At 44.7% G+C, this 12,668-nt stretch overlaps 2 protein-coding genes across 4 annotated transcripts in view; one reads left to right on the top strand and one right to left on the bottom strand.

Annotated features, from left to right (window-relative positions):
* Nucleotides 1-104: 104 nt before the first annotated feature.
* On the bottom strand, nucleotides 105-4,328 carry LOC143525058 (tubulin alpha chain, testis-specific). Of its 2 annotated transcripts, XM_077018540.1 has the most exons (6): nucleotides 4,108-4,328; nucleotides 3,600-3,822; nucleotides 1,829-1,977; nucleotides 1,558-1,710; nucleotides 802-1,329; nucleotides 105-644 (listed from the first exon to the last, which is right to left on the bottom strand). In XM_077018540.1, the coding sequence occupies exons 1-6, from the start codon at nucleotides 4,108-4,110 to the stop codon at nucleotides 351-353; spliced, it is 1,350 nt and encodes a 449-aa protein (XP_076874655.1). In that variant the 5' UTR covers nucleotides 4,111-4,328; the 3' UTR covers nucleotides 105-350. The 2 variants fall into 2 exon arrangements, with proteins under 2 accessions (XP_076874655.1, XP_076874656.1); XM_077018541.1 differs by lacking the exon at nucleotides 3,600-3,822 and having other exon boundaries at nucleotides 4,108-4,242.
* A 2,839-nt stretch (nucleotides 4,329-7,167) lies between these two features.
* The window catches only part of arhgef25a (Rho guanine nucleotide exchange factor (GEF) 25a), a 50,121-nt gene continuing 44,620 nt past the window's right edge, over nucleotides 7,168-12,668 (top strand). Inside the window, exons 1-2 of one of the 2 annotated variants that reach the window (XM_077018529.1) lie at nucleotides 7,168-7,826; nucleotides 9,555-9,684. In XM_077018529.1, the coding sequence (XP_076874644.1) occupies nucleotides 7,674-7,826; nucleotides 9,555-9,684 (283 nt within the window). In that variant the 5' untranslated portion in view covers nucleotides 7,168-7,673. The remainder of the gene's footprint in view (nucleotides 7,827-9,554; nucleotides 9,685-12,668) is intronic. The other variant, XM_077018528.1, reaches the window with a different exon arrangement.

Here is a 12,668-nt window from a genome sequence, read left to right as displayed (position 1 = left end):
GATGTGAACATTAATCGTTTGTAAAGACGTTTGTAACGTATTTTAAGTTCCTCAATATAAATGTTTTATTCATTTTTATTTAGTAAGAAAAGCACCTCTCAAAATGACTTTGTAGAGTGTTTTATCAAAATGTACAGAAAGCACAGACACTACCAACACAGTTGTAGATACACTTGCAGTTTAAAAACAAAACAAAAACGAGATGCAGCACATATGAGTACGACCATCAGCAACATAAGGGAGAAAAATAATACTGTGGGGGAAATTGATTTGAATTGTGTTTTGAATAAGTAAATAATATATCTGTGGAAGATACCAAACATTTATTAATAATAAAGATTGAACAACTTCTACTCCTCTCCTTCCTCTGCCTCTCCTTCAACCGAGTCGACACCCACCTCCTCATAATCTTTCTCCAGAGCAGCCAAATCTTCACGTGCCTCAGAAAACTCTCCTTCCTCCATCCCCTCTCCCACATACCAATGCACAAAAGCTCTCTTTGCATACATCAGATCAAACTTGTGATCGAGGCGGGCCCAGGCCTCAGCGATAGCAGTGGTGTTGCTCAGCATGCAGACCGCCCTCTGGACTTTGGCAAGGTCGCCCCCAGGAACCACAGTTGGTGGCTGGTAATTGATCCCGACCTGGTAACGTCAGCAGTGTTTGTTAACAATTCTATGCAACTTTCAGAAATAAACACAACTCCACACTCCTCACTCAAAAATAGAAACACATTGGTTATCAAACATTTTGTAATTGGCAATGACATCTTCACTAGTGGACCTCCTTAAATAAATTTACCTTGAAGCCTGTGGGGCACCAGTCAACAAACTGAATGGTCCTCTTGGTTTTGATGGTGGCGATGGCAGCATTGACGTCTTTAGGAACGACATCACCACGGTACAGCATGCAACAGGCCATATACTTTCCGTGACGAGGGTCACACTTGACCATCTGATTGGCAGGCTCAAAGCACGCGTTGGTAATTTCCCCAACAGAGAGCTGCTCATGGTACGCTTTCTCCGCAGAGATGACCGGCGCGTATGTGACGAGTGGGAAGTGGATTCGTGGATAAGGGACCAAGTTGGTCTGGAACTCAGTCAGGTCGACATTGAGGGCGCCATCGAAGCGAAGTGAAGCCGTGATGGAAGAGACAATCTGACCGATGAGCCTGTTGAGGTTGGTGTACGTGGGCCGATCAATGTCCAGGTTACGGCGGCAGATGTCGTAGGTGGCCTCGTTGTCCACCATGAAAGCGCAGTCGGAGTGCTCAAGTGTGGTGTGAGTGGTCAGGATGGAATTGTAGGGTTCTACTACTGCTGTGGAAACCTAAAAGATGAAGCTCTTTAAACGGTCATCATATTTGCAGAAGGACTTGCATTTTAAGGTGAAATACCACAAATGTCAAACAATGTTGCTTCCAAAGTAAATGCAGAACTACATTTAAAGAAAATTAATATATTATTTATATTTATTTATTTTTTCTTCACAAATATATAAAGCAGTTTTAAACACAATCAAATATGCACGCTGCCTGACGTGAATGTGGCCTGATACCTGAGGTGCAGGGTAAATAGCAAATTCAAGTTTGGATTTCTTGCCGTAGTCTACAGACAGTCTCTCCATCAGGAGGGATGTGAACCCTGAGCCCGTACCACCCCCAAAGCTGTGGAATATGAGGAAGCCCTGGAGCCCGGTGCACTGATCACACTAACAGTGTTCAGCGGAGGATGAAGGGAGAGAAGGTGCAGAACACTATTTTAAACTCACACTTTGGAGGACAACAAAATGTCTTCTAGAATGTCACGAGTGAAGAAATGAACCTTACCAGTTTACGAACGCGATCAAGCACCAGGTCAACAATTTCTTTACCAATGGTGTAGTGGCCTCTTGCATAGTTGTTGGCGGCGTCTTCCTTTCCAGTAATAAGCTGCTCAGGGTGAAACAGCTGCCTGTAGGTACCTGTGCGAACCTCGTCTTTAAATGGACAAAAAAAACAAAGCCATGCTTTTACATTGTCATATACATACTGTACATATAAACACACACACACACACACACACACACACACACACACACACACACACACACACACACACACACTTAATTCAGAAGCACTTTACTTGCACAGCTGATGAAGGACCTCTGTCACACACACACACACACACACACACAATTTATGCGTGTATCTGGCCCCATCAGATATCGCTTTTGAGAAGTGCATGACGACCAATAATTCAACATAAATAATATGCATACATATTCTTCAAAAGTAATATTGTTGCACCTTTACTACATATTACAGCATATGGACGGTACATCACCACCGACTCCCATTGTGAATTTTTGAAGCCACCAAGATAGCAGTCATGGGTCTTGGACTGTAGGTGGGACTATCTCTGCCTTAACCTCCATCACATTTGTTAGGATACGCCCACCACTATGAGGAACCAAGACTCGGGGACACACACACACACACACCCCCATCCTCCTCTGGCCAATGACTAAGTGTCTATAGTTAAAGTAAGTGTTTCAGATATCATTACCATAATAGTGTTTATCTTTATTTTGTGGTTGTACAGGGTGTCCACGGGGTCTATCAATTTTGGAAAAATTAAGACCCTTAATTAAAGTTTAAAACACCAAAGAATATTTAGTTTGAATAAGTCTAAATTTGAAGGTCTTCAACTTCAGTCAATCCAATTTGCTAGCTAGCATAGTTTGCTAACGTGAGGGGATTTAGTTAGCTAGCTAGTCAGTCAAATATCAAACTGAGCCACTTACCGAAAGACCTTGAATCTAAAGGTCTGTTAAAACAACTTACTGCTGAACATGACATTAATTAAAATGTCAAAAGTGTTGGTAACCCACACTTAAGGTAAAAACGAAGTTTACTACTGATGTCAAGTGAAGTTTAAGAATTATACTGTCGAAAGCATTCACGAAATCTAGACGTCAATCACTTCATAGACACATCCCTTTATGTGACACCTGTAAAACCCGTTTATTGTAATGAAAAGCAATGGTAGAGATAGTAACGGAAGGGGATTTGACAGCCCAAAAAAACTTTGATGTGTAACATAAATTCAGTTTGTCGTCATTCATTCACTTACATGGAATGAGCGGGGCTAAAAGTTACACTGCAGCCAGCCACTAGCGGCCAGCTAATAAACGGAGAATACACTTTCCACCCCTTGGCGTCAAGTCCACTAAAGCCCCCCGCACACAGCGAGCAACTAGCTGTGTTGTGTGTGGGGGGGGCGGCGCTTTATATATACGGTCTATGGTTTGGATTCATTGAGCAAGATTTTTGTAGTTTCACTAAAGAGTAAGGTTCTGCCTCTCTCCCTCTCTAATAAAATTTTAAATATATATATAGTGGCAGCGCAATACTCGTTTTTAGACGGATGTCATTCATCTGCTGTGCTAGCACATATAGGAATCTTTGGATTTATATACTGAAAACCTTAAAACAACAGGAATATTGATGTATAACTATTTTTTAATAAATCGTTTTTTATATTTATTTTTTATATATTTAGTTTTTATAATATTTTTAATACCATTCTAAAAAATGTATGCGCGTAAGTTATCCTTACCAACAACGGTTGGTTCAAGATCAACGAACACCGCTCGGGGCACATGCTTCCCCGCGCCCGTCTCGCTGAAAAACGTGTTAAATGAGTCGTCTCCCCCTCCGATGGTTTTATCACTTGGCATTTGGCCGTCGGGCTGTATACCATGTTCAAGACAATACAATTCCCAGCAAGCATTTCCTATCTGTACGCCTGCCTGCCCAACGTGGATCGAAATGCATTCGCGCTGTACGGAGGGAGGCGGAAAATGTACATTTAAAGTCCAACAAGCAGCTTAGATACTACATAACTAGTTAACGTTAACTTGCCAGCTATCTAAACTAAACTAAAGCTACCCACATTTAATACAGTGGTTAAATTAGCAATGCCTTATGCTTGGATAAAACTTGGGAGCTAACTAGGGTCTAGCGAAACCACTCACACGTTTACAATCTAAAGCTAGGTTAGCATAAATACGTTATTAGCAACGTTATATTAGCTAAATAACCTGTCTACAAAATTCACAACTTACCATTTTTAAAGCTTTTGGGTGTAGTCACAATCGAACAGTCGTCGTCTAAAAGTTGAAATTTTAATTTGTCTGATAATATTGGTCGATGTGGTTGAATAAATGGAATTGACGTTATAAAATGTTTGCGCTGTAAATTTCAACAGTGACAGTTGGAGTCATTCAAACGGTTGGACTTAGCCACGCCCACAATCAAATGCATCGTCCCGCTTCATGAAAGATAAAGTACTTTTGTTCAATGCTTGTCATTGGTTGATTTGAGTCAACGTAAACGTCACCTTATGTCGCATTTTTTTTATTTCAAAAACTAATTTGTTAGCCGTTGGCAGTTTTGATGGAATGTTTTTGAGATCTGATTAATCTGCTGCCAGACGACTCCAAAATATTTCCTAAAATCTTGTATTGATTTAAATTAGCCAGAACATATTTAATCAGAACCTATTCGGTTCATAATATTTAACAACAGTAATTATGATATCATCAACATGCAGTTGGTCTTGGATATCTAGCTAGCTGGATAGCAAGCAACGTCATCCAGGCATATGGATATATTTTGGCAGTAATACATTATTCTCTGTCGTCCAATATAATAACAAAGGATAGCTATACTTTTGTCATTGTAAAAAAAATGTGTTTACTGACATTTTGACTTAACGTCAGGCCCCAACAGTTCGGTGTCCTCTACTACTGAACCCTTTCAAAAACTACTCTGAGGATCTTTGAGTTTATGTCAAACACTTGCTAAGAACGACCAAAGGTTCTGAGAGTGACTCTCACCTATTACCTATAAATGCTACAAGTACAAATGCCCAAAGCAAAGAATCGCTTCACAGTGCTGTTGTACTCTTTAGAATCAGTGGCCGTGTGGGAGAACCTAGTCCTAAGCAGGCTGAAGCTCTGGAACCACGGACGTAATTTTCAAAAGCCGGTTTTGGTGCCCTGCAGTTTTTACGGTTAAAAACAAATATTTAAATAGCGACGAATCAAGCGACCCCCCCGCACCCCAGTTCTCAAGCCTATTGTGTCCCCCCACTTATGAAATCAAAATTTTGTCCATGGACATAAGTGAGCATGTAGCTGATATTTTAATGTTTAAATTTTCACAAAACAAGCCAGAGTGTCTGGAAGATGGGATTTCAGCTAGGCCTCTTCATGGTGCGTCTAAAGGAGCTAAACCAAAATGTGGGGTTGCCTTGGGGGTCATTGCAGCTATCTAAGGGCGTACTCACACTAGGCACGGTTTGCTGGTTCCGTGCTGGGGCCCGGTTATCCCTCCTCCCCACTCCCCCTCTGGCCTGCACTCACACTGGCTTCATCAACCCGGCCCGAGCATGCTTACGTCATCACAACGTGACTTTATTTGGAAAAAAAGCGCGCTCGCACAACACTATGGAGTTCAAGATTCTCTGTTTATTGTATTTTTGGAGTCGTTTTGGGAGTGCAGAAACACGATGCAAGCACAGATTTATCGATAATTTAACACGATTGTCTGCTAATCGCTTTGCCGCTATGACTGTTTAACGTGAGCGTCGCATCACTGACGTCATGTTTGAGTTCCAGCGAAATCACACGAGGCACCAAGCGGGCCCGGGCACGGATAGCGCTCACACTAGAAGCGAATCGTGCCCTGGCCCACCTCTTCAAGCGGGCCCAAGCACGGTTAACTGATCCGGGCCCGGGCACCGTTGGAGCGCTCACACTAGCCAAACGAACCGTGCTTCGGCAGGGAACCGTGCCCGGGCCCGGATCACAGAGCCTAGTGTGAGTACGCCCTTAATATACTCTGAATAATGTGTGTTTCTACTCATTTTGCCAGGAGGGGGCAATAGCACACAATTACCAGTTAAGTGTAACTAAAATAGCTCTTGTACTGACACAGGTTTAATGGAATCCCATTGCAACATATGATAAACTATTTATTTGATAAACAGTTATTATTATCAACAAACAGCAATAAACAATTTGATGGACAGTAAAGTATTCATATTATTTTGCAACAAAACAGATCCATTGTTTGCTGATTAGATTAAATATCTTGAATTAGTGTTTTGGCAAAGGGAATCTTTTTCCTTCTGGTGAAAGAGATATGGCAGATGATCTTGTAGAATCAGACTGTATCAGACTGTATCAGACTGTATGAGACAGTCTTTCATGGTGGTACACTACTTTCATCCTCTTTCATAGTGGTACACAGAGGTACAGAATGAAGTGAGGGGTGGGGGGGGGGGGTAGACTGCTGTGCTCTAAGTATAGACTCAGTGCCCGTTATGAACGCAGCCATGTGCTAAGCTATTATTAGACTCTTGGCAGTGTTTCCATGAGCCATCTTAACACGTCTCCCCTCCAGCTCGGAACAACTGGAGCGGATTAGTTCAGTTCTCTTTACGCTCCTTCTTGCAGCTGCAGTTCTCTTCATGAAAGCCCACAAACGTACATCATCTTCTGAGAATTTGTCTGCAGGAAGAGTCAGACCAAAATTTGACCATCCCAGGTCTGGTTCTGGCACCGAAAGAGAGCGTCACACTAACATTTGTAATTCCTTGGATGTGTGTCATGACTTTGGGCCAGATGAGCAGTGAATGAGCAGCAGACTGTGGAATGTATATGTCTGCTTATCACAGCAGAGCTCATACTTACAGCCAAGCCCACCCGCAAATGCACACACACGCACACACATGCACACACACACACACACACACACACACACACACACACACACACACACAAACATTCTCTCTCTCTCTCTTTATATATATATATATATATATAAATAAATAACAATATATATATATATATAACAAACTTGTCATTACGGCGGGCTGGGCAGTGTTGTTCAGTAGATGGCGCACGCTGGCCTCCTGCTTCTGGAGCAAGTTTAAACACTAGACGCTAGACTGACAGCTTTGTCTGGAGGCAGAGGTGCCCTGCTCCCTTTTGTCAACACCAGCTGCCTTATTTGGAGATCACACAAACCATGTGCTCCTCACTGGGATTAGGAGGGGTGACGATGACCAAGGACTGTGCAGAGCGCAGAAGGAGGAGAGGAGGAGAGAAAATAAAGTCTCTCTCAGAAACAAGGTCTTGTGCAAGAGAGCGGCGTGGAGCTGGGGGGAGGAGAGGACTTCTGGAGGGGCGGTAAACGCAGACAGCCAATGAAAGTGAGATGTCAGAGACGTTAGATGCTAAGTGCTCGCATTGTAAGAAAGGCCCCAACAGGCCAAGATGTGCACATCAAAGCAGCGCGGGACGCTTGTCACCAGTGAATCATATAGCACCCACAATGGATGAAGAAGCAAAAGGTGTGGTTACTGTGTGAAGGGACTTCACATGAGGGAACAGTGCTGGACTGGGGACCAACCTGAAGGGAACCATTCATCTCTGCTCAGAGGCAGATGAAAGCGCTGGTGTGCGCAGCGAAAAAGCCGGTCCGTGTCCGTCCAGAGTGAAGCGTTCCGCACACTTCTGGAATCAGAGCGTCCCTGCAACATCTCAGTGCCGGGCCATCGCCCACCCCTGGAAGGAGGCGGGACCTGTGAGGAGGCGGGACCTGGAGGGAGGCGGGACCTGGAATGCGGCAGGAACACGAGCAGAGGGGGTCGCGCAGAGCGGAGCGCTGCTGGTGCAAAATGAAAGCACTCCAGAAGAACCAGGGACGCACTGACCAGATCTTTGGCGCCATGGCAGACATGCTGAGCTCTCTGGCTATGCCCGAGCAGCAGTGGGTGAGGGCCTGCGTGGTCTTGGCTCCTGACAGCGGGCTAACCACAGCTTGCATGTTTGTTTACTTACTCACTTTGCTATCCAGCTTGTTTACAGACTTTGTGAAAGGGCATTGATTTCAAAAGATGAATGCTGATGGTTGGGCAGTGAGTGTTGAAAATGATGTCATGTGCTTACTGGTGTTTGTAGGCATTACAAAAATGTTGGAATTACAAAAACCACAGGTCTGCTTTTAATGTTCCAGTTATTTACTGCTGATGTAAATTTACTCTGATCTGGTTTTGAATAACATCTCCTCACACCTGTGTAACTAATTACCTACATGTTAAGACTAGACCATGACTAAAGTCAAAGGGGACACATGTGTCACTGTTTTTGTTTCGTATGATAAAAAAACAAAAACTCCATTTGTGGGCAGTTCTGACAATATCTGCTATGCCAGTAGCCTGCTTGGCATGACAAACCATTCACTAAAATGGGCTGCACAGTGCCTATTTACAAACAAACTCTGGAGATGAAGGGATGAGATTTTGTCTTTGTATATTTTGGTGTGTTTGTGTGTGCGAGGGTGCATGTGGAGGGGGGCGTAGGGAGATAAGAGAATCATAGAACAAAACAAAAAAAATACACAGCTTGTCCTCGTCCTGTTTACCAGACAAACGTGGAATTTAACAAAAGTTACCAGAACACAGTTACTGTAATATTGATATTGGCCCGTTTCCCTCAGGACAGATCCAATCAGAAGGGAGAGGAGAGACAATAGTAATAAGAAAAGTAAAGCAGTCTAGAGAGTTCAGAGGGTTAAAAAGTGGGGCTGTGTGTGTGTGTGTGTGTGTGTGTGTGTGTGTGTGTGTGTGTGTGTGTGTGTGTGACTGGTTACTGTGACAAATGGTGGGGTTGCTCTCCACGCAGTTCTTCAGAGGAATTTCTGGATGTCCTGCAAGAGCAAGGCTGATTTTGACATGACCCAGTAAACACGAGAACCATGCAGGCCTAGCTGCTCACCACAGCTGTCATGCTGGAATCTGGGCTCTCTCTCTCTCTCTCTCTCTCTCTCTCTCTCTCTCTCTCTCTCTCTCTCTCTCCCCTGCTCTCAAATCGTGAACAAATTGTAATGCAGAAATGAATATATGATGCTGATAGCTTAATAAAGGAAGAGCAGCACACATGACTAGAACAGAGAAAGACAAGTGTAAAATAAATGGGTTAGATTAGCAAAATGTCAATCTCTACTCTCTCTCTGTACAAGGCACTACCTTCAAGGCCTGCAATAAAACAGATTTAAAGCACCACTATTAAACACTTACAGTTCCACTACCTTTGCCAGAATAATGTCTGTTGAGGAAATTATTTGCAAGAGGAATTTTAAGCTGTTGATTTAAGCATTTAGGCTTTGGTTAAAGATGATCACAGCATTTATTCTTCACAGATCACAGAATCGCTGTAACAGATTTCTCTATTGAGTGCCAAATGCTGACCCCTGTCGCATTTTCTGTGTGTGTGTGTTCTTCACCATGTTGTGAACATTTAAACCTCAAATGCAGCAAAGGTGCAGGAGCAAAGAGGGAATCTGGTCTTTCTGTTCCTGCTGTGAAGTCCACATGGAGAACTCATTAGCTCAAACGTGGCATGCTTCTGGATTTGCAGATGTGTTCATGTATTCATGTGGTTGTGCTTTCATGTGTGTGTCTGGGTGTGTGTGTGTGTGTGTGTGTGTGTGTGTGTTGTAGAACTCTGAGGGCACCAACGATCTGGTTGTGGGTGGGGAGCAGGCTTCAGCAGGCCGGTCTCGGTGGGATCCAGACGGCTCAGAGCGGAAGTCTCAGGGCTGCCCTGAGAGAGGGCAGCGATACAGGAAAGGTAACCGTCGGCAACCTTATTTGGTCCTGTTTAGCTGGACTTGGACAGAAAGCTTATTTAATGCATCAAATCAAGATGGCGATCATGTTTCCAAATTGAGCCAGGACACGCTGGTGAAATGCTTTAGACAACAGAAATAGCAAGGTTACCATACACATGAATCAAAGCCTGTGTTTGTCTTCAGAATAGCTGTCTCCCTTGTCCTACTTCTTTAGATGCCCGTGTTGTCTCAGCCCCATCAGTTCAGTTCAGCCAAAGCATCTGCATTAGCGTCACTAGCCTGTGTAGTATCAGTGGTAACCTCTTGGGCCACATGTACTTTTATTTGACTGATGCTTTAAATAGGTGGGAATAACGTCTGATGCATGACCATGTCAGGTTTTAAAAGCGCTAATGATCCATCCCTTCAGCTGGAGATCTGCAGAAATCCGGTGGGAAACCGCCTCCACCGGTGAGACGTGAACCGTGAGTTTTGACTGGCCAGCTGGTGTCAGCACGGCTGCGTCTCGACAGGTTGAGCTGGCGGCACCTTTATCAGATTGGCCGTGAAGCTGGAGGTTAATGAACCACACCCTGTAACTGCGTGGCCTGCGCCGATAATCAGATTGGCCTAATCAGACCGGGGAAGGGATGTGGGCCGCTGCTAATGTGCCACAGAGAAAATCACGCTGTTGCCCGGAGCAACTTCCCACATGCACGTGAGAACGTATCGGTGCCCTCTGAAGCCCGAATACAGAGCGGAGCGAGCCTGCTGATCCGAGCTGTAGCTATTTTCCCTAGAAAACGTTTGCGTGCACTTCCCTATTTTCCGTAAGTATCAGGGAACAAAAGGAGCTTTGTGAGTACACCCAGCACAGAGCTTGCACCATATGTCTGGATGCTACACCGCCGTGCAGAATGATGTAGTTAAGAGGTGAGGAGGCAGTTGAAGGGTGTATTCCAAATAAGACCACTTAGATGGATTGCACCACCAAGTGCCGTGTCGTACAAACATCGCCTGGAGTAACGTCTGCATGCTTCAGCCGTCCGCCGAGCCCACCTGCTTCCCTTCATAACCATCATCACTGGTTTACGCAGGTTCGGGTCCCTGCGAAGTTGCGGATTTAATCTCCGACGACTGTTTAACGGTTATGGAGTCGCGCCTGCTTTGGCCGGGAAAGGAGCTCGTGGCCTGGTGGGCTGTGTGTTAAGACGCAGGCCTCGGTTAGGCTAATGTGATTTAAGAGGCCCGTCGGTGTCGGGCCCGCGCTGTGAGCGGAGGCTCCGGGCTTGTGAGGCCTCACCTTGCGGCACTGCAGCGAACGTCGCAGGCGCGGGAGATCGGCCATCTGCTAAAGATTAGGACCGAGATGCCTTCTGGTGGCTGCAGTGGAATCATGGGATGGTGCCAACATTCCCTAAATCACAACCAGACGAGGACCAGCCCCCCCGCTTTTTCGCCTTCCCCAACGCCCGTGCAGGGCTCGGTCCCCTCTGCAAGCTCTCTCTCTCTACGCCTACTGCACTCGCGTACGCGTTCGTATTTCTCCTCCCTCCATCATACGCGGGCCCACCCATGAGGCCTAGGCCAAGCCTCCAGTTTGTCTCAGATCATTTGTCGGATCTTTCCTAACGGGTCCCGGCCCGGGTGACTGCGTAGACGGCGGCCTGTCTTTCCTGCACGGTGACTGTTGAGATCAACAGCTTAGGATCACAATAACAGGATACAGTATGGGCTTGCTTGGGGATGGGCAGTCCTTCAGTTTCCTTAGGATCACAAGCCCAGCTAGAAGGATGTTATTAAGAACTGAAAAGGTGGCATAACTTTGTGCTAAGATGCAAGTGCAACAGGAGAACAGTCATGGGAACACAGTATGATTTAGACTGTGAGCAATTCAGTAATTGCTCAAGAGTTTTCTGGGAAATGTAGTTTTCTCATAGATGATTGAGTCTTGGGCCGGAGTGGGACACTTTTTCAGCCCGGGAGTTTCATGCCCAAATCTGGCCCAAAATGATTTTCCCCTCCCAATCGGCCCAAACTAGAGACTGACATGAGCCGGCCCATCGGGAATCCTCCCGAACCTCCCGATTAGCCACTCCGCCTCTGCTTGCATGTGACAGTTTTTCCATGACATTTTCATACTTATGTGTAATTATGTTCATGTCTTTTAATGATTCCTTTGCGTAAGATAATGACCTTGTGGTTGGTGTGTGGCTGCATGTTGTGCTGAGAATATTTGGTCTTTTCCATCATTTTTTTTTTTTACTTATAAAAGAAAACCTTCAAAAACAAACTTCCAGAAGGAGAAGCTTAAAAATGTAAAAAAAAAAAACAAAAACGTAAAGCTAAATGTTTAAAAACAACGTTGTAGTGTTTTATGTTTTGACTTAGTTGTCTAAAATAGTTTGTTATTTGTTTACGTTTTTTATTTTCCATAAATGCTAGATTTGCAAAGCTGGCATGAAGATGTAAAGAGAATGTCATTTATCATAAGAAAACGAAAACAAAACAAAACAAACTGAAAGAATTAGTTTAGATTTCTGTCTGATGTCTTTGGAGTGCCCTGTAGTAGCCACATGGTTGTGACAACAGACAGACACCAGACGCTGAGATAAACTGGGACACGTGGGAAATGAAGTCTTTCAGCTGATGGACGCAACTTAAGACATGGTATGGTAACAGCCATCTCAACATGTGTGCCGAACATCTGTGACCAAGCCACATGTCTCCAGTTCTACAAGATCCCTTACTAGCTTGGCATTTATGACACATTCACTCATTCACAAGTCGACCTGATTCATGGACCTCTTCTTCACATTCTCCATTAAAAAAAACAAACGCACACAGCTGCGGGAATTTGCCGTCATTCCTCCCAGGGGACATGTGGGCTAAGGCAGGCCTGACCTTAAAAGGACCTCGATATCACCAAGCCGGCTTGCTCTGTCAAGGGAAATCATCCGTGGATGTGCCACAACGTGTGTGTGTGTGTGTGTGTGTGTGTGTG

The sequence above is a fragment of the Brachyhypopomus gauderio genome, chromosome 10 (genome assembly GCF_052324685.1).
Source record: "Brachyhypopomus gauderio isolate BG-103 chromosome 10, BGAUD_0.2, whole genome shotgun sequence".
Taxonomy (NCBI): domain Eukaryota; kingdom Metazoa; phylum Chordata; class Actinopteri; order Gymnotiformes; family Hypopomidae; genus Brachyhypopomus; species Brachyhypopomus gauderio.
Note: the sequence above shows the minus strand (reverse complement) of the source record. Positions and strands in the feature narration are given on the sequence as shown.

Bases quoted from the DNA above. Each gene is read 5' to 3' on its own strand.
- LOC143525058 (XM_077018540.1), bottom strand. The intron at 1,978-3,599 runs GTAAGGATAACT...GTCCATTTAAAG, and splicing joins TCTTGAACCAACCGTTGTTG to ACGAGGTTCGCACAGGTACC. The intron at 1,711-1,828 runs GTAAGGTTCATT...GAACACTGTTAG, and splicing joins TTGATCGCGTTCGTAAACTG to TGTGATCAGTGCACCGGGCT.